The following is a 26,153-nucleotide window of genomic DNA, read 5'->3' as shown; positions in this document are numbered from 1 at the left end:
TGTGTTAGTGTACTGCAGCTGGATTAAAAAACTTGGTTATTTGAAAGTGACCTTCTTACAACTAAAAGAAAAATTATTTAAAATGACAATGCTGTAAGTGGATTTCAGGAAGGATGGTTCCCTTTGGGCTTGCCTGATAAGCACAATAATAGCCCCTCTTCTCTTGCAGCAAACCCCCCCCAGAAAACAAAAAAAAACCCAGCTGTGAATATCATTAACATATCAAAGGCTGCAAAGCCTTACGTATATCAGGGAAGAGAGAGATCTGCTGACCCTGAAAGTAAGTCATAGACTTTCTGGTATCTTAAGAATTCCTTTCATATGAAAAAAGATGCAGACATATCATGTTCCTTCATACCAAGGAGGTTGATTAACAATTAGCCAAAGGTTTGCAATTTAAGAAGTTTAGGAAGAACCAGCAGATATGCATATGACTTTGCAGTCTGGTTTTATATAGTATATGCTTGGATGTCTAGTAGCTACTCTTGTGTTCCAAAAATCCAGAAACTGGGCAGTGCCAAACAATGAAGGGTCATTTAAAAGGTCTACTACAGGTGCTCATGTGCTAGTAGTTTATGATACCCCTGCTCACCGCCACTTGCTCAAAAAAGAAACTGCTTTAATTCCCATCTATCCTGACCAACCAGTTCTACATAGCTCTCCCAACAAATGATCCTATAAATTATATAGCCTTATCATAACCTAAACCCTAAACCTAGAATTTCTACCTAGTCTCCAAGCCAACTCTTAGTTCCCTTACCCTAAACCTCCAGTCCACCCCCCCAAAGTTCTCAAATCACTCCCTAAACTTAAAACTGCAAGCCCCTATCATAATCTAAATTCCCAAATTGTTCTCTTACCCTAAAACTCACTTCTTCCTTGCCTAAAGTTAAAACTCCAATCCCCTTTCCTAAATCTAAATTTCCTGATCTCTCCCTAAACCTAAAACTCCCTTCCAATCCCTAACGCTAAAATACTCCCTTTTCTCCTAATTCTAAATGCACCTCCTATTCCTTCCCCTCATTTGCCTGCCCAAACTCATATTTCAGTTTGAACATGAACAGCAGCCTGGCTGATCTACAAAGCACTCAAGTTCATGGCTTCATGACAGTGTTTTTTGAGCACTTGGGACTTGAGCGCCTGCAGAAAACCCTCATTTAAAGACATTTAAAAACAACACAATTTTTTTTTTCATTTTAGTATCAAATAACTTGGATGGCTTTGGGAATTGTTGCTAGATGTGTTTGGGATTTGAATGTGATAAAGTTCATGGTTGTTAGATGTATGCACTACAGCTGCAAATGTTACATAAAATTCATTTTAAGCATTGCTTCTGCAAGGACTTTGGTAAGCAACTTACAACACAGAGAATTCAGTCTTGTTAAAAAGCTTTCAAATACAACTGGACTAACTGAGATGTTCTACTTGTTTCATGTAAATAATATTAATCCTCTACAAAATTACTTTACCTTAGAGTAGTATAAAAACAAACAAAAAATGACCTGCTTATCATCATCAACATCTGAAGAAACAATAGAATGGTACAGTACTTACCTCTCCTAAAATGTTTTTAGAATAGGATTATTGCACCAGCTACGTGATACTTAATATTAAGTAATCCTGCTTTGGAGTGCATATGCAATCAGTGATGACAGACTGCACTTTCCATTAATTCTGTATGTAGGAAGGGTTTGTTTCCTTCTTAAGCCCTTCCCCTTTAAAACCAGCTAGGATGAGGATTAAGAGTGCCAGTCCCACTTACAAACAAAATTGAGGGGCCACAATCTACCCCAGCCTCTTAACTCCCACAACAAGCTTGCAGCAGACAAATCATGCAATCTCCGCTTTAGATCCAAACACTTTGGCAATATCCCCCCTCCAATATCATAAAGACCTCATCTCATTACCCACCTTCCATCAACAACTACAAACATATCTTTTCTAGAAGGCACAATGCTGTTGCCACAATAAGGGCCATATTACCTAAGCACATTATATCCCCACTATCCTTGATTTACAAACCTTCTAGCTTACCTCCAAGGAGATTACTGCATACCACTTAAGGAAAAGTAACACGCCACCATCAAGCTTTTGTCCCAAAACCTCGTTCTGATTGCCCTGAAGCTTTGTGGGTAATCGCCTTTTCCTCTTTACCTCCTTTGAGATTTGTACATTTCATCAACTGCATAAATCATGATGATATGCATGATAATCTCCTCATTTAAATTGTATTATTTTATTTTATTTTTCATTTGTGAAGCAATGCACCTGTGCTGTGCCTGTAAAAGGTCAGTTTTGATCAGTGCATTAACCTGGTTAACCAACAAATAAAATAAATAAAAATAATATTTTCCAACATGGCTGTGTTGTTATATAATGGGAATGTATGTTAGGCTGTTTTGGGGTGTGGGGGTAAGTGTACATAAAGTAATGACCTTCAATTTGTTTTACAATAATAATTTAAAGTTATGATTAACTATCCCATATTAACAATTATGTTACAGTGAGTGTGACTGATTCAGTGTAACTACTGACGTCTTAATTTACACAAAATTTTCCAGGGATACTAAAAGTCTGATGAAAAATATTTATTGTTTAAAAATAAAATTGTATAGCATTACACTGCTAAAGGTGCATCGAAAGATAGGAATGAGAGAGAAGAATTAAATATTTCAAAACAAACAAGAAGCACATGCTGAGACTTATGACTGATTTCTACATTAAAACTGTCTCATCTCCTAAAATGCTTCTCAAAAAACTCTTAATACCCAATTACTCTCTCTCTCTTTCTCTTTCTCTCTTTCTTGTAACCCATTTCCCACTCTAATATGCATGTTCCCTTAACTTTTAAAAAAGTAACATCTGTCTTGTTTGCATCTTTCTGTGCAGTAACAAATTCTGCCCACAAACTGACATGAAACTATGCTAGCTACTAAACACAGAGCAGAATATCATTACAGAACTCTTCTATGATCTATAATCAGTCTAACTTAGAGCTAACCCCATTTAAAATTCCCCAATACCCTACAAAAGGTCGCATCTCCATACAGTATCACCTATCCATCTCTAGATACCTTCAGACTATTCTGAACATTAAAGTTGACGAACTGCATGCAGCACTATCCTTTTATGCCCCTGACAGTGCGCTAGTTACTGAAACATGGCTTAAGCCACATAATAAAGACAATGAATTACTCTCCCCAGGCTATAACCTACTTATAACATCCAAAAGAGGAGGTGGTGTTGCCCTTCTTTTCAAAAATAACCTTACAGTTGACCTTATAAACATAAACATCCCTACTTTCAACAATGCTGAAACCCTATTCGCAAAGGTAAACATTAACCCACAAAAAACAACTGAACATACTATGTTCATCCATCCCTCCCGAGGACAATATTAACACAGTGGAATCCATAATCCATTGGGTAACTGAATCCCTTCCCCATGAAACACTCATTTTAGGCGATTTTAACATAGACTGGACTTCAGTAAACTCATCCCTCCCCACAGCTCATATAAACCTACATGGCTTCATTCAGATTATCCAAACCCCAACTAGAATAGATAAAGCTGTCAAAAAAATAATCTATTTTAGACTGGATCCTCACTAATCACCCATCCAGGACACAATACTGTGGCACACTACCTGACACTCTAAGTAACCACCACCTTACTTTTGTGTTAAGACAACAAATTAAACATATACACAAAACTCTTTAGAGCAGATGACCTCATAACAGCACTGAACCACTGCAACTGGTCACCCCTCTCAAGTCTTCCCCCCTTGACAAGCCAATAGACTACTTTAACTCCTCCTTTCTGAACATACTTAACCAACTTAACCAAGAATAATTTGAACAAAGTCCAACTCTGCTACCTGGTTCACAAAAAATACCTGGCTTCTACTAAAACAAAGGGATAAAGCATGGGACACTTGTTGTAACAACAAAACTAACACTAACAGGCAATTATTTCTTGAATTAAGAAATAAGGCAAAAAACAAATAAGAATGGATAAGAAAACCCATTACTCCAATATACAAACTAAGCAAAATTCTAACCCTCAAAAATTCTGGGCAGCCATAAATAAAATTCTCCAACCCCAAAAAACAGGTACCCCACCCCCAAACATTGACACATCCACTAACAACACTGCAACACAATTCAATTAATATTTTACTAACTCCATTTTAAAGCTGGCAACAAACTCTTCTCCCACAACCCTCCCAAATCTGCCAAACTTTCCAAATAACCAAAACTACTTCTCCCTCCAACCAGTCCAGACCAGTAGAATCTTCAGATACCTGACCAAACTAAGACCCACTACCCTAGAAACTGATAAACTCCCAGCAGAATACCTCCAGATTGCAGCCAAAGCTATCTCATACCCTGTTTCTATAATTATTAACAGGTCAATCTCCACCCACTCTTCTAGAAAATCTCACATATAATACCTCTACACAAAGGTGGAAACTCAACCGAGTTACCTAATTACTGTTCGATAGCTATACTATCCCCACTGTCAAAAATCCTAGAAAAATGTACTCATTCCCAAATACCAAAATACCTTCTATCCAACAATCTCCTAGCTGAAACATAACATGGTTTTCACTCTAGCTTCAGCATCGTCACTGCCCATATCAGCTTCACCAACTTCGTTAATAAAGAGCGGAATGTAGGCAATCTGGTATCCACTGTATTTGTGGACTTCTCCAAAGCATTTGATACAGTCTCCCATAAGAAACTATTGGCTGTACTCTCAGAACTTCAACTAAATAACTTTGCACTCCTGTGGTTTAAAGATTATCCTTCTAACCGCCAACAAGCCATTACGTGGCAGGACTCTCTATCCCCCCTTCTCCCTGTCATCTTACGTGTACCTCAAGGATCTATACTTGGACCCCTGCTCTTCGGAATATTCACCAATAACTTCCATAAAGCCACCCTTCATGCAAGCTAAGTCCAATATGCTGACAACTCCACCTTAATCTGCTCAGGTCCCTCTCTCCGACTTCTACAGAAAATAACCCAAGAATCGTTCACAGCCATTGAAACTTGGTTATCAGTCTCTCAATTAATACTCAACCTCAAAAAGACCCATATTATGCTCTTTCACCCCTCCAAAGCTATAGATCCCATTCCCCCTTTTACAATTATTGGTTTTGACAATACCCATATCACACCAGTTGCACAAACCAAGCTATTAGGAGTCATCATTGACCAAAACATGAAATTCGACAAGCACATAGCTGAAACCATAACAAAAGTGCACAAAAAACTAGGCACACTCTACAGATGTAAAAACTATCTGACTACTAATAGTAAAATGATCATAGCAGGAACCTACCTACTCTCCACATTACTCTACGCTTCTCCTGTTCTAGTTAACCTAAATAATGGTGATCTAAACAAATTATCCACTTGCTGTAACAAAATAACTAAATTCGCTGCAGACTCTTCCTACAGATCTCACCATTGCCAAGCCCTCCAGAAACTATCCTGGCTAGAGTTACCAAACTTGCTGACCCTAAACCAACTCACTATAGCTCACAAAATTCTTTACCACCCCAACAAAACCCCAACCCTACATGGCCTAATTAACCATTACACGGGTCTATATCAGATAATCAGACTTTTAAAAGTTCAAACACCATATGGTCAACACCATATATTCGAGCTATTAAAAGTTCGAAAATCAAATAAAAAAAAAAAAAAACAGAAAAAAATCCACCTGAAAGCTTAAGCAGGGGGGCAAGCACCCCTGCACCACCCACACTCCCCACTCTTTAAATATATCAACTCCGAGATCACACTACAGTGCAGACAATGGAAAATTTCCATTGCCGCACTGAACGGGGATCTCCGTTGAAACTTTCAGACTTTTAAAAGTTCGATCGTATGGTGTCGACCATATGACGTTTGAACTTTTAAAAGTTCAACAACGTGATAGGAACCCCCATTACACCAATAACCTTCAGCTAAGATCCACCAACAAAGAGCTAGCTGAAGTATCCAAAAGCAGACACATCTCAGGATATTCCCTTTACTCAAGTACTATTGCAAAAATTTGGAACTTCCTCCCACATGAAATCCGGATACAGACAAAGAAACTTGGCTTCAAAATGAACTAACATTCTGTCTCACCAAATCATGGACATGTACATGCTCTGCCCCTGACAAACTCCTCCAAGCCCACTTTATTTCCATTATCTCCCCTCTATCTGGAACTATAACTATATTTGCTACAATATCCTCCTACAACTTCAAACACAGATAATTCCTTGTAATTCAAACTATACCACTGTTCTACATAATGTTGTTATGGACAGTAATGTCTTGAATATTCTGAACTTCTTCCTTGTACTACTAATACTCATGTAAGGTTCTCTGACAATTTTGTATGTTTTTTTTCTAAATTTTTGCATGTTTTTCAATCAATATACTGTATGGAGCTTTTCTCCCTGGGCCTCTGCTGAAAATGGGCAGCCTGCACAGTCGGATTTTCCCAGTAAATAAATGTAAAATAAATAAATACGTCTTGAGTCATATGAGAAGAGCTCTGTGATGGCAGTAACATTAAAGTGAATATTTTTGGAGAAATTTGTATTATCTTTTTACACCCCCAGCCTGTTAGGATTCACCACGATTGTCAGACAAAATGGGTGCCTGTCTTTCTCTATCTGTGTTTGCTTCCCATCTGAAAGAGAGAGTGGCCACACTGCCTGCTTCTTGGACTCTGCTGTTTTCTTTGTACATTCAGTACCAATGACTGCCAGGAAAAACTAACTATTTTCCCGCCTTACTGAGCTAGAATAGTCCAGTTTCAGAGCTTGCTGATCCCTGGGCTTTGTTTGCAGTTCCTGTTACTGATTCTTTACCTAATTTGGAAGAGAGGAAGTTCCCTTGCTTACCAGTGGGAGTGGGAAGCATTGAGCTGCCTGTTGGTCCAGTTTTGTGAGGTTTCAGCCAGCAACTTGTAGTTTATTGGTCGTTTTGGGCCAGTTCCTAGCTTTTTTCAGCCCCCTGATATAAAAAACGCTAAACGCGCGTTTGCGCGGTTTAGCGCGATTTAGCTGAGCTGCTACCGTTGCACACTAGGGCAGCGCCGGTTAAGCAGGTTTAAACTATTAGGGCTACCTAAAGTCCACTCTTCAAATTTTCCCTTAAAACTACCTTCCTCGAACTATACTACTGATCTAATCAGGATATCCTATAACTAAAAAGATCATCTCTACCTAACTCCGAGTAGCCTATTCTGTATCTGTCAAACCTAGCACTTGCTCCTACAGTACTTATCACCGAGATACAGCACTCTTGTTATAGATAGTACCCCAAAAAGGCGAAACCCCATTTCTCGGACACCCACATCCCCGGAATCTCTTTTTAAAGTTTTTTGTCTATTCCTTCTAGCATGTCGAGGGATCAGTTGCTAGTATCCTCTCCTGCTCAGCTGGTGAACCTGGGAATATTGAGGCAATGTTACAATTGCCTCATGTACACAGACAACCCTCTCCTCCTCCCACAAAACACAAATACATGCGAGAGATGCAACTATACGGCCAAACTGGAGGCTGAGCTCTCTCAACTTAGGACTGGCAAGACCAGACAGGAGGAGAAGGTTACCACGCACACTATAGACCCAGTCTCACATAGTACCATTACAACCTCAAATCATACACATAAACACACAAAGACATACTCGGAGGCTCTGATCAGAAATCTACCAAAACAGCAGAGGCCACCAAAGCAGACACCCAAACAACCACCACCTCAGAACACAACACCTGCAACACATAGACCTCACAGTCAGAGTGACAAACAGCCACAGCCCTTAAGGCCAAACACAATGCCAGACACACTAGTCATTGGTGACTCCATAGTCAGACACACTGACGTCCCGCTCACCAGACTGAGTAAGGAGAGAGTTACAGTAAGCTGCCTGTCGGGCGCTAGAATCCACCACATAACGCAAGCACTCAGGTCTCTCAACAGCAGGTACAAATATGACTCAGTCATTGTCCACGCTGGTGTAAACGACCTGAGACGTACCTCCTTGGACTACATGAAAAGAGACATTGAGGAGCTCTCTGATTATGTAGCCCAGGCAGGTATGACCCTGACCTTGAGCAGTATCCTACCTTCACCAAGAATGATGCCACAATACAGAGATAAGATGATCAGCTTTAACAATTGGCTTAAACTCTGGTGTCATTCAAAGGGGATCCAATGTCTGTCTGCCTGGGATGACATGCTGGACAAGCCACGCTGCTTCAAGGGACGGCTTGCACCTGTCACCCTGGGATTCGGATATTGGCAAAGGCACTTGCCACCCCATAGTGCCTTTTTAGGCAAGGCTCAAATTCTAAACCTACCACCCTAGAACACAAAAAGGAAAAAACTAAGGGTAATGCTGCTCAATGCCAGAAGTCTAAATCTCAAAATGCACGCTCGAGGCCCTTCTCAGTATGGAGAACATCGATGTCTGTGCTGTGACAGAAACCTGGTTCAAGGCTCCTGAGAGCACCCCAGCACTAACAGGTTTTACCTCATACCATGCATTCCGCCCCAAAATCCGGACAATACCAAGAAAGGAGGGGTATCCATATTCATCAAGGACACCCACACCTCAAGACTGGTGGCAACGCACGATGCATCGGAGACCATCCAGGTGCAATTAACCATAGGCAAGACTGCTCTGCAAATTGTAGCATGTTACAGGCCACCCTCACAAACTCAGGAACCTCACATGGCTTTCCCGAAAACACTGGAGGGGATAAATGTATCTCCAAACACCATCATACTAGGTGACTTCAATTACCCTAATATAGACTGGGAGCACTACTCAAGCCCAAACACCCTAGCCCAAAATTTCCTGGAATTCATAAACTCAAATGCCATGGAACAACTAGTCACCATCCCCACAAGAGGAGAAAACATACTTGATCTCATCATCACGAACATGGGAGCACAATGTTCAACACCGGAAGTATACCCCTCACTGGTGAGATCAGATCACAAACTAATCTTGCTGGAGGTCCTCATCCCACCCCCACCTGAAATAAAAAAGGCCATAGTAAAAAACTTCTCGAAAGCCGACTTCACACTTCTAAAGACTAGTGTGGTCTCCTTTAAGGCCCCCGAGCCGGCGGAAAACAGTACTCAAGCCGCTGAATCACTTACAAATGCCTTCTACCAGCACCTGCAGCACTGCATGGATAAGGCAATCCCAAGCAAAACAAAGACTCTTTGTACCAAGGGCAAGCATCCAGTCTGGTGGACCCCAGCCATAAACAAACTCTACAACAAAAGGAGGAAGCTACTACAAGATAGAGCAAAATCCTTAAAAGGTAAGACACCCTTGATCACTATAAGTAAAAAACTAAGAGCTCTCATAAAATCATCCAAAGCAAATTTTTAGAGAAAAATAGCTAAAGACTCAAAGGACAATCATAAGGCCTTCTTTAGCTATGTTAGAAACCTGGGAGGAAACTCAGATATGCTCAGAACTAGTTCAAAATGATGTGAAGATTACTGATCCTACAGACATTGCCAACATACTGGCTGACAGGTTCAGTGCAAACTTCTCCCAAAAGGAGAGATATCTATACCAAATGGTTGCAGCCCCCAAACATCTCAAACGCCCAAGTGAGAACTGCTCTCTCCAAAGCAAAAAACACAGCATCCATGGGACCTGATGGTGTCCCAGGCTGTGTGCTCCACGAACTCAACGAGGAATTAAACCCACAGCTAGGACAGCTGTTTAATCATAGTCTCACCTCTGGATACGTACCCAGGGAGTGGCGCACTGCGACTGTGGTCCCACTTCACAAAGGCGGTGCCTCCACAGACCCTGGAAATTACCGCCCCATTAGCTTGACAAGCCTTATCTGCAAAGCTATGGAGAGGATCATAATGGACCTCATAAATAAAGACATAGGGAATTTGCAGACTTTGGATCCAACCCAGTTTGGCTTTGTCAAAGGCAGATCATGCCTTTTAAACTTGGTTGACTTTTTCGAAACAGTCACCAAAGCCATTGATGAGGGAAAGGCAGTCCATACGGCCTACCTCGATCTGGCGAAGGCCTTCGATACAATACCCCACTCGGGTATCATTGAAAAACTCATCAGCTTAAATGTTAACCCATACATCACAAGATGGGTTGCAAACTGGCTGAGTGACAGAACCCACAGGGTCAGAGTTGCTGGCGCCATGTCAGACTCAAAGCCTGTCACAAGTGGTGTCCCACAGGGCTCAGTCCTGGGCCCACTCTTGTTTGGCATCTACTTTTCCGAAGTACAAGCAAACACAGGAGGGTTATGGCTGACAAAGTTTGCAGATGACTGCAAACTCGCCGCCCGAGTCGAAAACACATCTGACACAGATATCCTTCAGAAGGGTCTCACAGAAATGGATGACTGGTGCCAGAGCCATGGCCTAAAGTTAAATGCCAAAAAATGCATAGTCATACCCTTCGGAAAAAACAAGGTTACCCCTAGCTACCATATAGGTGGTAATTCTCTGAGCACAGAAGAAGTTATCAGGGACCTGGGGACCCAGGTTGACAGTAGCCTGTCATTCGACACCCATGTAGCTAAAGTAGTTAGGAAGACCTTCTACATTGCCCACCTCATCATGAAGGGATTCACATCTAGATCAAGGGAGGTCATAGTCTCCCTATACTCATCACTCATCAGACCAATGATTGAGTACAATGCCCCATTCGGAATGTATCTGACCCGACACTTGCAGCAGCTAGACAGGCCACAAAAGTTCCTCACCAAAAGGATAAAGGGTCTCAAAAATCTGTCCTATGCTGCCCGACTGAAAGAACTCTAGCTCTATTCAGTCGCACGCTTGCTCAGAGGTGACCTTTGCCTGACATACAAGGCCATGTCAAACCCAGAGTTGATGAATATGCTTCACCTCAAAAAATCTAGATCCGTCAGAGCCACAAGGGCGGGAGACTTAAACCTCGACACGGCTATTAATAGGACGTGCTGGAGGGATAGATTCATCACCCAAAGACTCCCTATGCTGTGGAACAAAATCCCGGTATATGTGAGGCAGAGCACCTCGCTGGCCTTGTTCAAGAGAAATCTTGACCAATGGATGGGAGATCGCAGATATACTCCAGGGATTACCTCAGTGTCACTGCTAGACAGAGGCACAGCAAAATAATGGGTATAGTTCCCCATACAAAAGGGGTGGCTTAAGCCACAAAACTATGGGCTAGGCTTATAAATGCCCTCGGGCAGATAGCCTAGTATGAACCTATGAACCTATGAACCTATAAGGAGCTGTAAGCATAAACCATTCAGCCATACTGCAGCATATGTACATAGGATATCAGCTGCACTCACATGTACAAATCAGGTGGTGGTTACACACTGCAGGATTAGAATGCTATTGCTCTGTATTGGAGGAAGGAAACGTAAGAGAGGTAAAATGTTTGCAAACAGTATTGCTCCTTTCATTTTGTTTCATGCAGCTGGGTTGGGGGGGGGTGAAAAGGATAATTCAAACTCTATAGAAACTGCACAACAGTTTTAATTGTACAGTTTCCCAACTGTTACACTAAACTTAGGTGTGCCCATGAGTAATTAAGGTTAAAAACTTAGCATGGTGCTATTAGGAAAAAATAGACAGCAGTTGTCCTATGAATTATATCGTCATTTGACCCATATTCAAGCAGTCAGTCACAGATCTCTGCAGTTCATATAGATTTATGAAGGTGTTCCTGTGATATTGCTGGCTTTAAAGTTTCTTATAGCCAAAAATGCAAGAAAACAATCTCATTTAACTCAATGAACATTATGCAAGATCTCTATTATTTGTGTTATATGATAAAGAAATATCATTCAGGGCAATGCTGCAGCAATCTGTGAATTGCTCTAAAAGTACAGTTGTGTACACTTACCATAAATGTAGATGTTCCGAGTGTATTCACTGTTGTAGTCATCACATTAGGGTTATCCCTACCAGGGTAGCCCTCGGCCGGCCCGAATACCAGAGACTTAGTATTTCTGCATCGGTTGCTGTCACTTGATGACTGACATCAGGTCATCAGGAGTATAAGGTAAGGCAGCCAGCACCATTACATCGTTTTTTCTTGCCCTAACCTGTCAGGAGCTCCCAACGTAGGAGGCCAGGTTCTGCAGGAAGAACCCCACCAGTGGAAAATAAATACCAATAAGTCCCTTGTAAGGAAAAAGAGAATAAGTGGGATGGAGGGAGGGAAACCAGGACTGCAACAGTGAATACACTTGAACATCTACATTTATGGTATGTGTACACAACTGTACTATGTTCTTTGTGTTTCACTGTTGCAGTCATCACATTTGGGTAGATTCCCAAACCTGAGGAAGAGGGTGGAGGCAGTCAAGGAAACTAGGGGCTGGCTGGCTAGGATGCTAGGATTTGGAGAAGAGAGACAGGTGGTAATGCTTGGTAAAAGTGTGAACAGATGTCCAGGTGGCAGGCTACAGGGTGTCCCTGGTGGGAACTCCTCTGAGGAAAGCTGCAGAGGTGGAGGCTGCTCTGGTGGACTGTGTCCTGACCCCCTTGGGGGGAGGCTTTCCATGTTGTTTGTAGCAGAAATGGATGCAGTGTACTATCCATTTAGAAATGGTTTGCTTGGAGATGGCTTTGCCTTCTGCCCCTGTAGCAAAGCTAACCAGCCATTGATCAAACTTTCTGAAGGATTTAGTCCTGTCCAGATATAATCTGAGCTGTCTGTGCACATCTAGAGAGTGCAGGATCTTTTCTTCCTTGTTCTGGGGATTAGGAAAGAAGGTGGGCAAATGAATGGATTGGTTGAGAGCCACACTGGACACCACCTTGGGCATGAAGGATGGGTTAGTTCTGAGGGATACCCTGTCTGCATGGAAGATGATGAAGGCTTCCACAGCCATGAGAGCTTGCAGCTCAGAGACTCTTCTGATTGAGTTGATGGCCAGAAGGAATGCTGTCTTCCAGGAGAGAAATTTTAGCTCTGGAGGGTGAGCTTTTCCAGGACAAAGTTAAGATCCCAAGCTGGTGTTGATGCCCTTCTGGGGGGGCCTCAAGTTGCTAGTCCCTCTGAGGAACTATTTGATCAAAGGGTGTGAGAAAAGGGGCTGCTCAGTGGGAAAATGAGCAGAAATAGCAAAGGCATGAATTTTTATAGAGGAGAAAAAGAGGCCACTGTGTAGTAGGTCAGCTAAGTAATCCAGGATGAGAGGGATGGAGGGCTGTGCTGTATTGGCTCCCTTAGCCGGGATCCAGGTGCAGAACCTTTTCCATTTATCTGCATAAGACTTTCTGGTGCTAGGATGTCTGGCCTCATGGATCAAATCCAGAACCTGTTTATTGAGGATGGCAGATTGATCCAGGGTTAGGGGATAAACCAGGCTGCCAAACTGAGTGTCTGCAACTGGGGATGCATGAATTCCCCTTCCCTCTGGGTCAGGAGGTTTGGAATCTGAGGAAGATGCCAAGGAGGCAGCAGGGACAGGCTGCACAGCAAGGGGTACCAGTGTTGTCTGGGCCAGTCTGGAGGTATGAGAATGGTCCTTGGTTTTTCCTCCCTTATTTTGAGCAGCGCCCTAGGGATGAGAAGTAGGGGAGGAAATGCATAGACTGATAAATTGACCCAGGGGAGGGACAGGGCATCCACTTTCCAAGCCATGCAGTGATGCTCCCTGGTGTAGAATATGCTGAGCTGATCGTTGGTGTGGGAGGCAAAGAGGTCGACCTTCAGGCTTCCCTATTTCTGAGTTATTAGAGTGAAGGTACTTCTGTTGAGTTGCCACTTGTGCGAGTCCAGAAGACTTCTGCTTAATTGGTCTGCCAGAGAGTTGAGAGAACCTGGTAGGTATTGTGCTAACAGGTGTAGTTGCATAGAAGAGGCTGTGAGCCAAAGGGTCATAGTCAGCCTGCATAGAGAATAGGAGTGAGTCCCTCCCTGATTGTTGATGTACCACATCACAGTGGTGTTGTCTGTTTTGATCAGGAGAACCCCTGGAGAGAGAAGGGGTTTAAAAGCTACCAAGGCGTTCTGAACAGCCATCATCTCTTTTTGATTGATGTAAAGAGGGATTTGCTGTGGGCTCCATTGGCCCTGTATGCACCTGCCGTCCAGGTGAGCACCCCAAGTGTAGTCTGATGTGTCTGTGGTGAGGGTCTGGGTGGCAGGGGGTGGGGAGAAGGTCAGTCCCTTGTTGTGGGAGCATGCTGTTGCCCACCCAAAAAAATCCTTTCTGAGGCAAGGAATTATAGGTAGAAGAGTTTCCAGGTCTTGAGAGTGTTGACACCAAAAGCTCTTTAGGCACCATTGTAGTTTCCTCATTCAGTCTGGCATATGAAATGAGTGGTATGCAAGATGCCATGAACCCCAGAGCTTTCAGGATCTTTCTTGAAGATAGCTGGGTTCTGGTGGCTAGTTGAGAGAAGTAGGCTGTCAGGAAAATGTGTTTCTCTGGTGTAAGGTATGCCATCTGGGATGCTGTGTCCAGACTTGCTCCCAGGAAGATTATCCTTTGGGTGGGTACCTGTTTGGATTTATTTTCATTGATTGTGTACCCTAGGGAGGTTAGTAGGGTCTTTACAAAGGCCAGGTGGCTGAGCAGCTTTTCCTGGCTGTCTCCCTGAATAAGGCAGTCATCTAAGTATGGGTAAATTTGAATAGTTGTTTGTCTGCAAAAGGCAATGGCTGGAGACAGACATTTTGTGAAAACTTTGGGAGCAGTAGATAAGCCAAAGGGAAGTGCAAAGAACTGAAAGAGTTGAGTTCATGCCCTGAGGTGGAGATATTTCCTACATGATTCCTGATAGGAATGTGGAGGTAGGCCTCCTTTAGATCTAGGGTGGCCAGCCAAGCATCTTTGGAGAGCATGGGTAGCAGCTGCTGGAGGGTGAGCATTTTGAATTTTTGAGCCTCTGCCCACTGATTTGGTAGTAGATCTGGGAACCATTTTGGGGTTGGAAGGGTGTGGAAGGAACATTTGTATTCCTGGGACACAATGTTCAGAACCCATTGGTCCTTGGTAATGGTGGCCCATGTGCTTGAGTGAAAGGAAAGTTTTCCTCCTAGAGGTAAGTGAAGATGGGCAGAGGATGAGGGTGGAGGAGGTGAGTTATTGTGAGTTCTTACCATAAGCGGGTGGCTTAGAACTCCCTGGTTTTGAAGTGGAGGTAGTCCACTGCTTAGATCTCTGCATTCCCTGGGGCTACTGTCGGGGGGGGGGGGTCTGTTTCCACGGGGCCTGGGCTGGGCAGGTTTACTTGGAGCAGGAAAGGACCAGTGCTTGGATTGACAATGCCTGCTGAACCTAGGGGGCTGGACCTGTAAGAAATCCTTAACTGCTTGCATAGATTTTGCTTTTTCTTACATCTTTTTTAAGACCTCTCCTGCCGTAGTGCCAAATAGGTTATCTTTGTGCAAGGGGGCATCCAACAATTTGGATTTGACATGGTCTGGCAGGGGCTGTTCCTTGAGCCATGCATGCCTTCTAATTACAGATCCAGTGACTGCTGCACTGCAAGAAGCTTCCAGGCCATCAAAACCACAGTGCAAGGTGTGTTTAGTTACTTGACTTGCAGAATGCTTCAAGTCTTGTAAATCTTTAGATTCTGCCCAAGCAGGAAAGGAACACATTTTTTGTTTAAAGAGTTCCAGGGTATGTTGGTGAAATTTCAGCATATGGAACTGACAATTTAGTGCCCTGATAGCAAGAGTGGCTGAGGTGTATACTTTTTTACCCCATCTGTCCTAAGCTCGGGAATCCCTGTCTGAGGGGGTGGGATTCTTAGCAGAGGTTGCTTTAATCCCTTTTGGCCCTTGAGAAATGACCTCAGGGTCAGCTGTTGGATTTTTCAAAAAGATATTTGTGTGTGTCAGGGACTCTAGAGTACCTGTCTGGTTTTCTGGGAGCAGAGGTAGGGCATCAGGAGTCAAGCTGGATTTGAGGAAAACATCCTCCATAATATCCAGGACTGGGGGGATGGCCAAAGGTCTGTGCTATGGAAGATCTAGGAATTCCCCTGAGTCTCTTTTTTGACTGAGGGTAGTCCTGACTCTCCCATTGGAAATGCTCCCTTAAAGTATGGAGGGTTCCCCCAAAGGAAAAATCCTCTGAGGGAGAGGCTGAAGGAATGGAGTCCTCTGCATCATAATCCTCATAAGTGGAAAGGGGTTGCATGTCTTCATAGTCAGATGCAGCAGAGTCATCTGACTCTTGTTCAGATAAAACTACAGAGGACAAATCTCTTTTTCCTTTTGGAAGGGGTAGCTTGACTTCCCCTGATCAGCATGATAAGGTCTTCCACCATTTTAAGCATTTGAGACTTAGGCAAGGTAGCAGGTGCATGCGAGTGGGTCATCAGTTTCTTGGGTGTAGTTCAAACATTGGGCCTAAGAAACTCGGTCATTTTTGAAAGAACGGTAGTCGTGAAAGAAGACGTCAGTTTGTGTCGAGATTTGGTAGTGCGAAGAATTTCCTCGGAAGCCAGTGCCTGCTCAGCGGCTCTGGACCCGTCCAAGGTAGAGATGATCGCAGGATCTTTAGTTGAGGAAGAGTTTTGTGGCATACCGGACTCCAAAAGGGTATCGGTAGTGGCCTGCAAATCAACTAAAGCGGGCATCAGGGGCTGTAAAAGTGCTTCACTGAGTACTGGAGAACTGACAACTAGCTTAACGGAAGTGTTGTCGGTAGGTTTGGACCTGTGTGGTCTGTCTTTGTCTTTATCTTTATGTTTTTTTGGAAGATCTGCTGTCGGATGGCTTACCAAAGCCATATCGGAATTTGAGGACTGTAAGCAAAAATATCTGGCTACAATAAGGGCCCGAAGATGGATAGTTCTGGCATTGAACAAAGCACAGAAGTGACAATGGGGGATGTCATGGTCTGGGTCTAAACAAGTGATGCAGTAAGAGTGTAAGTCATGGTGTGGTATTTGCTTTCCACAGGCAAGACAATTATTAACTTTTTCTGACATCGGTTAGTGCAGGAAAAAAGGATACCCAATGGGATACTTAGCTTTAGAAGACTTCAACTTCAATTCGGTAGACGAAACTCAGGTAGTGGCCAACTGGCAGTCATGCAAACTGCTTCTGCTTCGGGGTCCATGGCAAGAAAGACTGATGTAATGGTGTCGGCTGCCTTACTTTATACTCCTGATGACCTGACGTCAGTCCTCAAGCAACAGTAACCAATGCAGAAATACTAAGTCTCTGGTATTTGGGCCGGTCGAGGGATACCCTATGTGATGACTGCAACAGTGAAACACGAAGAACATCCAGTCATTCCCAAATGGTAAGGCTAGCATCCCTGGTGAGGCCCAAGAATGTGCTTATTTAGTTGACTTTTCAGTATCAGTTTTATATGTCATCAGGCTAACTGCAGAATGATAACAGTGAATAAGCACATGTATCTGACTGCAAATATATAAATAAAACATAATGTCCTAAGCCAAACTTTGTGTGTCAAATGTATGCATTTGAAGGACTGGGTCAACATGTTTCACTGTAAGAGTCACAATTTAATTTTTTTTTTTGTAAGGGGGACCCAAAGTACTTTGTTGATTTCTAAGGGAAGTTCCGAGACTTTTCTGTTACTGGGAAGATTTTGGGAGGAGGAGCAGTGTGATACAGTGAGACTCTGTGCTCTATGTAAAGTCCCCTTATTTAGATTGCAGCCACCTTCATGAAATATCAAAGCATAAGTCTGCAATGAAAGTGCTAATCAAGTCTCTTTGATTGACATATTTATCCAAAACTTGATCTGTACATTTTTACCTATGCAGTTACGACAGCTGAGCTTTGAATAAGTTAGCTCTAGTTTCTCCATCTTGTGTCAGTGTGAGATATGTTGAGAACATACCTAGCTTATAAATGCCAATATCTGAAGTCAGGAGTACACCTCCAAAGTGACTAACATTGGTACTCTACCTGATATACAGAAGGGAATGTTGAATATCACACCAGATGTGGAAACCTGAGTGAGGTAATTTATTTCCATAGTGTACTTTTACATGCAGGCTTCAGCTTACCTTAAGCAATGCATGTTCCTCAATGTTTAATTTAGGTTCATAGATTAGTAGAAGATGGGTGACTTGCACAGCCACACATAGCCTAGGCATGCACTCTACAAATCACTGCAGGAAAGTTTAACTCCTTTCTTAATAACAGCCATAATACTTATCCCTGGAGTAAATGTATGTGAATTCAGGCAACTTATCAAGACTTAACTTAAAAAGAGAGCTGATGGCATAGATAGATAATCCAAGGTTCGAATACCTGTAGGAGCTGTCTGGGGAGGATGGGAGTGAGCAACTGCTGCAGACTCACTCATCTTGTGGAGAGGCAGCTCTGCCTTACCACTTGGGTGACACCTAGTGGGAGCACCAGGTGTTGTGCCTAGGAGCATGTGCTGTATTTGTGCATATGCATGTAGCCTAGTGAGTGCACAGTTGCACCTCCTCTGTGATGAGTAGCACACAGTAGTGCTCAAAGAGTCACTGCAAAATTTCTTCTCCATGGGTGGGGTAGCTGGCCCTCACCCTACCACCCGAAGATTCTCACTGCTGGGAATGAATAGGCTGATTGAGATAATGGCAGGAATGAATAGGATTGTAGGGCTCTCACCCAGTCTACAGATGCCCAGCTCTTGCCCCACAGAATGAATAGGATTGTAGGGCTCTCACCTAATCTACAGATGCCCAGCTCTCACCTCACAGAATGAATAGGATTGTAGGGCTCTCACCTAGTCTACAGATGCCCAGCTCTCGTCCCACAGAATAAACGGGTTGACTGGATGCAGGTAGAGGATCCATTGGGCCAGTCATATGGGGTGGGGGACTGAACTTGAAGGAGACTACAGTGTTACACTTTAACATGCAAGGGAATTTTTTTTCCCACAGGTAGTTAATCTTTCTGGTAATAAACCTATCCTATCCTTTCAAAAATTCCTGTTTATGTTATGATGCAAGTTAAATATTTTGGTGCAAGTATTCCTTTTATTATCAGTGTTTTGAGGTGGTAAAGATCTGGTAAAAGGATTTTTCATAGCCCAATAGGAAAAACAGAGATCTCCACTTAGGAAGCTGTTTGAGATGGAAAAAATGAAAGGCTTTCTAATATATCTGGATAGCGAAGGGATCCTAGCCACTTTTATTCTCTTGGTTACAAAGCACTGTGGTCTTCCAAGCTAAAATATGTGCTTGGTAAGACACATATTAAATCAGGCACAAGCAACCAAACCAAAAACCACCTCCAGTGGAAGCCTTAATAGGCAAAAATAGTAAAATGAAAAAAAGGCTTCAACCACAACGAAAAGTTCACTGAGAAATTCTGTTAAAACATGGGCTTTAATAAAATGAAGAAATAAAAAGCACAAATTGTGCTGTTCAAGTTGACGATCCTGATGATTTTATAAGTATGTATTTGATTGGCTCATATATTTTTAAATTGGTTATATTAAGGGGTGATTAATTTTGCATAACTGTTTATGCATCTGATGAAGTTCTAATCAGAACGAAAAACGCGGTGATACAGTTAAAGCGATTTGTGCTATAGTGTGGTTTGTGCTGTCGTTTACCTTAATAAACTGTGTGGTGTTCACTCTTCATTTTGGTTCCAAGGTGCTTTTTGGTCTTTTAAGTATAGTTCTCTCTGTCATGTGAAATTGATCAGTTTAAACCAGAGAGTTGGTAATAATGAAGTCTAGGAAAAGCTGGGTATATATTTTGGTAGCTGTATAGGTCTCCCAGGTGATGGATGGACTACTGAAGCTGGCTTAGAAGTAGGGGACCGGGATTAACCAATAGAGAAAGTAATTTGGCAGGATACGTGCTATGGTTTTCAGGTGACACTGAAGGGGATCTATAACTTGACAATGATGTGGTAATTGACTTTATCAGATGTGACTAAACATTCAAGGAGCTCAAATTCAGAATATTGTAATTGTCTTTTCGGCTTTTCCCGGTTAGGGGTCGCCACAGCGGAACTCTGGTCCGCTAATGATTGGCAGTCGAGTTTTTTTATTGTGCCGAGTTGCCAGCCCGACACCCAACCTTCAGCAAAGGCACATCCATTCACGCATGTCTTTCGGAGGCCACTCGACCACGGGGAGGACATGCAGACTCCACACAGAAGGCACTCCAACTGAGAATCGAACCTCTTGCTGTGAGGCAACAACGCTACCGCTGTACCACCGAATATTGTAATTCTTGATGCATACTAATAAAAACTAAGTTTTTGTAACAACACATATATGAGTTTGCTCAAATATCAGGAAGGCCTCCATTTGGCAGCTTGAAATGCTGAAATACATCTGACTAAAGGTGTCACTGCAGCAAAGTCAGTACTGATGGGGTACTGCCATGGATACGACAGGATTATCAGCTGACAGTGTGGAAGGCTGGTGTGGACTAGAAAACAAGGTAACAGTTGGTAATACCCTTTTACCGCCATCTTTCATTCTCAGAGACAGCTCTCTTTGCAATTTCCCTTGAATTATTTTCTTACTTGATGCCATACCCACCCCATAGTTCCTTCTTGCTTGTGCATCATAAAGGTCTGATATCTACTGCCTACTTCCATAGTTCAACACCTCAAGATATATCATTCCTTTTGAGCTCCTCTGCACTTGTTCCACCATCCTTGTCTCCTTTTAAGTATGTTCTCAATAACCTTACATGTTATTCTAAGTTAGGTCTCATCAGGGCTTTGTACAGTGCTGTGAGTTACTTTCATGTCTCTAGAATCCATTTTGATTACAATGCGACCTTACATATGGCTTATCTCAGAAACTAGCCTGCTGTAGTGGATGTAATAATTTACCATTTGCAAGACAATAACAGCTAGACTGTCCACCCCCTTCTTTCAGATTGACAATGCTTATGGATGTTTTGCAACTAGCCACTAAGGTATGCTGTTCTGTGAGCTGGAGCCACATGACCAGTAGATAGAAAACAAGGAAACAATGAGGGGGGGGCTACTGGATATGATAAAACACTGTTCTCTCATCAGTCATTGTGCTGGATTAGAAGAAGGTTTCTCAACACTAAGGACTGAGGCAGCCATCCAGAGGTAGGTTAGTAAACACTGCATAAAGCTGACCAGTTTCTTAAGAAGATTAACATTACAAATTCTACACACACACTGTTTTGTGACGGCCCTTAGGAATGCTTTTACATTAATGGAATTAGCATTTGCAATAATGGAACTGTTGTGCAGTTATGACTCTGCCTTTTTCTCAGGCCAAAAGTACACATGCTCTGCCTGGCTGTGGATGTCAGCCTTAGAGATTTTAGCAAACTCAAGGCATGGTACCTGTTTCTGCATCATACACTGTCACGATCAGCTCTAGCATACAGAAGTCACAGTCTTGTGCACAGACTGATCAGATGCAAGTAGGACAAGTGAAGTCCAGCGAGCAAAGCTCTTGGCATCTCTGAAATAGATCAATAACCCCAGTCACCATCACACATGCCATACAATTAGTCAAATCACATAGTGATGCAATTTTCCATGTACTTTAGATATTCTACTTTGGATCTTACGTGAAGTTTTTTTTTTTCTCTCTCATACAGGAAAGCTTTGGAAAAATCAGAGAAAGAAGGCGAACTAAAGAGAGTGGAGATCTCATCTGCTGACTAGAGAGAAGAGCAGAACCCAGATGGTAATACAACCCCACATCCAAAGTCATCTTCCCAGCCTTAATCTGTAGTGTGATGTGAAAAATTGTATACAGGTGTTGATTTAAAACATACATAGATTTATTTTAATGACATCATGGACTCAACAGCAAATCTAATTTAAATAAACAAATGGTATTTGTATCTCATTGTAATGCCATTAAAGCATTTTCGCAAGGGAGTTTTGCCGTCTACCTGCAGCCCACAATATAACAGGTGCGCCCCTGTGCACATATGCATTTCGGTGTGAGCTTACTCAGCAGCATACCTCTCAAATGTCCAGAATTTCACAGAATATACAGATTTTTGACTCGCATTGTTGAACTGAACTTTGTAAAATTTGTAGTTTTCTGGCAAAACGTTGACAGCTGAAGTTTTGAAATAATAACAGACATTTGAGTTTCAGATGAAATATCATTCAGGAAATGCATGTTAATACAAACACCTGTTATTCTAGCAGCTTTCTAAGTTTATAAGAGCAATATTTAAAAGCCATTACTGATTTGAGGGTTTTGCCCCCATTATTATATATTTTTTTATTTTTATTGGCTTTGTTCAGAATTCTTGCTCTGAGGATGAGAGGCATACACAACAAGGGATGCTGTTGAAGTAAAAGATTGGACTTTGTTACCATTTTTTAAGTAGTACTCCTCTCCTAGGAGCAGATCATCTGCAGTTTCCTTGGTGGCCTTCATTTTCCATGCAGAATAGACTGCCTTCCCCTGGCCCTGGGTCATCTGCCAGTCTCATGATTTATAGGAATGCTTTCTTATTAGCCATCTTAGAACAGATTGTATTATCATCAGCAAAGTGATGTTTTGACATCAGTAGGGGTTTCCTTTTGCCCCAACCCCGTTAAAGAGAGCATGCAGTAAAGACAATACACTGCACCGCACTCTCTTTCATACAGATTTTCAGATAGCTCGCCAACAGTCACATTTACAGAGCTCTTGGTGGGATGTTCTTCCGGTCTCTGCAAGTGACACAGCAGCAAATAAAACCCTCAGTGGTGGTAGCAGAAGTTCATGGAAGCATTTGTGTTTATATATTTTTTTAGATTATCAGCTATCAACACACATGATGTCAGCAGGAATCTTATTATAGGTACTGCAGTAATACTACAGCACGTTTTGGAGTTTTTTTTTATCACAAAACATATTAGTTTGACATTTCTCATCAAATAGGTATATGAATAACTTAATTTGCTAGCATCTGCAGAAAAGGGAAATAGTACAGTTTACCAATTTTTTTTAGAACTGTGGAAGTTAAGTAAAAGTGTTTTCTGAAGCCTATGCATTACATCACACTGGCTTTAAATGCCTTACAACTTTCTTTTGCTTTTTGTCATTCAGAGTCACCATTATAAACATGTAGTTATAACAATAAACTGTAACTGTCTTTCCTATGCAGTGCAACCTGCTTATTGTAAAATGTATTTCTAATCTTTTGAAAGCAGTTAAATATTTCAGTATTTGTTCTTTTACATTTAAACAGATGAGAAAGAATAACCATCTTAGAAGCAAGAATCACAGTAGCTGCTATAGTCAGTTTGCTCGACTGCTTGTGTCTAGAGCTGTCCCCAAAGATCATCTACCTCCAGGGAAAAACTTCAGCTATCATGGACATTATATTACATTTGAGACTTTAATGTTCCACACCTTACCCTTTTGTAACTCTAATGCAACATACTAAATAATGCTTCATAAATAAATTTACTTACAGATGACTAAGTCTGGCATGTTGCAAGTGGTGGCAATACATTGAAACTAATAAAATATATTTATATTCTATACAGAGGTCAGGACTTCTTTTCATTCATGCTGTTTTATAATTTTGCCTGGATTTTCAAAACATGGGATTTTGGTAAACATCAAACATACGTTCCTAACATGCAGTATTTTTAATAAAACATACAAAAATCAAACTTTCCCACCTATGCTGTAAAATATAAACATGTATGCATCTGAACGTGACATTTAAACGTTTTTTTTTTATTTTCAATGGAGTTCATGCAGTATAAGTCTTTCCTATCCACTGTTAAAGGGAAAGAGCAGTGGTGATACATTGAAGAGCAGAGCATGGTGCTTTGTAGATTTTCTCATAACTCTGCTGTTAATTAAAAATCTGTTCTAAATTGATAAAAAAGATCTATATGATTTGCATACACTCTATAATGCTTTGCAGTATGAAAATATCTTTTGAGATTTTTGTTTTAATCCTGAAAACTTCTGTTTGATGGATTTTTGGAAAGAGTTACCGCAACACCAGTCTTGTGCCTTTACATTTTTTAGTCTTTCTATCTAAGCATATAACAGTTCTCTGGTGTTCGTCCATTTGTCTGTCTCTTTTGTCTTAATTATTAAAGCATCCATTTAAGTGTTTCACCAGTGACCTTATTTTCATTTGGACCAAGATTAAAAGTGACGACCCTCCTGTTACCTGTTCTAGAACATGCTGTAGCAGTCACTTCTAAACTGCTTTTAAAAGTTGTGGTTTTCTTAAAGCTGGTATAGCAGATTATCTTTTGAAAAACAGACTGCACTACTAATGCATGAAAAAAAAATGTACTCTGGAAATTATTTCTGTTTGTACGTCTGGAACAGCTGGACATAACAGCCACCATCACATTTTAATGAAACAATGGACGTCACTCTTATTTTATCATTTACATTTGTTTTATTTTTATCCTTGTTAACTAGGTTCAAAGAAGGCAAAAGTGTCTGTTTTCAGTAACAAACTTTATGCAAGACTGAGTCAAAGACTTCAGCAAAGTTTCACAGTAAACGTGTTCTGGGTTAAGAAACATTACCACTAACGCTAAGCTCGATTTACAGCTGCTGGTAACTATTTCTATTTCAGTGACCACAAAAGTAAATGAGGGATTTCAGAGGAGAAGCATATAATAACGAGTTATACACTGTCCACTGAAAATGCCTGAGATAAGTGATTTATGCAGCCATGCAATTCACACAACAGCTCAGCTGAGTAACTCAGCACCGTCAGCCAGTTTAGTTAACATGGCCAGAAGCTCATGTTAATCCATTACTTTCAATGGGTGAGGCTGTGTTAGTGGCAAGTGACAGGGCATTTAGCAGACAGGTGGTGTAGGGATGTGTACATGTGTCTGAGTGTATGCAGTATGAGTGGTAGTGTGTGTGTGTGTGTCTTCCTGGGTATCACAGTAGGACGGATTAGTTAGGGAATAGGCAGGGTATGTGTTTTGTGGCTTCATTAGTATTATATGACTTCATACTTAATATTCTAGACTGCCTGCACAATAACCCAAGACCTTAAACCTAGAAAAAGTTAAGACAAAGAAAATACTTTTCTTAAATTCGCCTATAACAAACACACAGCACCTACTGGTCTGACTTATCTCACAGACTACTATTAGTACCAAAAGGTATTATTTATGACTTGGTGCTAGTAATAATAAGGGAATATGATCATGCATCAGGAATATTTTTTTTTACCACAAGCTAATCATCTGCCAGATAGCTGCAAAACCTTGAATGTATAATTCCCAGGCTTCACTGCAAATGTGTTCTGCAGTTTAGAAATCAGGTAATGCACTTCAACTAATGCAGCTCCTCAGCTACAGCCATTAGGTATCTGAATGTTTGATACTATTCATGGGCTCAAAGAAATTGTGTTCTTACTAGTAAAATAAAACGGGCATTCATTATTTCATCCTTTTTGGTAAGTGGGTTATCCGGCTGAGTTGGGACCATTTGTAATGGAGACTAGTAGAAAAGTTACAATAGTGATAACTAAGAATAAAATCAAAGCCTTAAGGCAAAAGACACAAGAAGAAAAAAAAAGCATAATATAATCCCAGTTGTAAAGTAATTATGCAATGCATCTTGCAATATAAACATCATACTTAAAACTGAAATTGTAAATATAAAAAACATAAAACAGTGCAGGAAAGTTAAGTACTGCTGTTCTGTCATAGATAAGTGTTCAAAGTACCACAAAGGAGATATGATGTGATAGCTTGATATAGCCCTTCTTGTACAAATTACTTTAACCTCCTTTAGATCAAGGAAATAAGGAAACAATTCAACTGCCACACTACAGGAAATGGTGAAGATTTCTTAGCAAAATGTAGTACTGCTGTCATTAAATTCCATGCGATAATTGTATTCTTTAGGCATTATAGGAACCCAAAGGCTGCTTTCCGTCAGCAATTTACCTAAGTTGTTATTAAAGCAGTAACACCAAACAGTCAACAGAAATTCATGCCCCATTATACTTATTTTATAATAGCATAGTTTTTGGCAAAAGAGCATGTACAAGTTTCATGTCTGTATTTCCTGTTATTATAATATACGTTGCTTTGCTGTAAGTTTTTTTAAGTATTTACTATCCACAGCATGCCTAATGTAAACAAATTACAAATTCTAGTGTGATGCAATGCTATTTCGTTTTCAGACTGCATTATAGTTCCTTGTACAGGATAATAGGAGATTACT

The 26,153-nt window shown here is 41.4% G+C and overlaps 1 protein-coding gene across 1 annotated transcript in view; it reads left to right on the top strand.

Moving 5' to 3' along the window:
* The window catches only part of AGER (advanced glycosylation end-product specific receptor), a 291,830-nt gene extending 268,362 nt beyond the window's left edge, over window positions 1-23,468 (top strand). Inside the window, exons 10-11 of the mRNA XM_044083190.1 lie at window positions 21,574-21,662; window positions 23,173-23,468. Of these exons, the coding sequence (XP_043939125.1) occupies window positions 21,574-21,640 (67 nt within the window). The 3' untranslated portion in view covers window positions 21,641-21,662; window positions 23,173-23,468. The remainder of the gene's footprint in view (window positions 1-21,573; window positions 21,663-23,172) is intronic.
* The last annotated feature ends 2,685 nt before the right edge of the window (window positions 23,469-26,153 follow it).

The sequence above is a fragment of the Protopterus annectens genome, chromosome 9.part0, assembly GCF_019279795.1.
Source record: "Protopterus annectens isolate FY-2018-M chromosome 9.part0, PAN1.0, whole genome shotgun sequence".
Lineage (NCBI taxonomy): Eukaryota > Metazoa > Chordata > Ceratodontiformes > Protopteridae > Protopterus > Protopterus annectens.
Note: the sequence above shows the minus strand (reverse complement) of the source record. Positions and strands in the feature narration are given on the sequence as shown.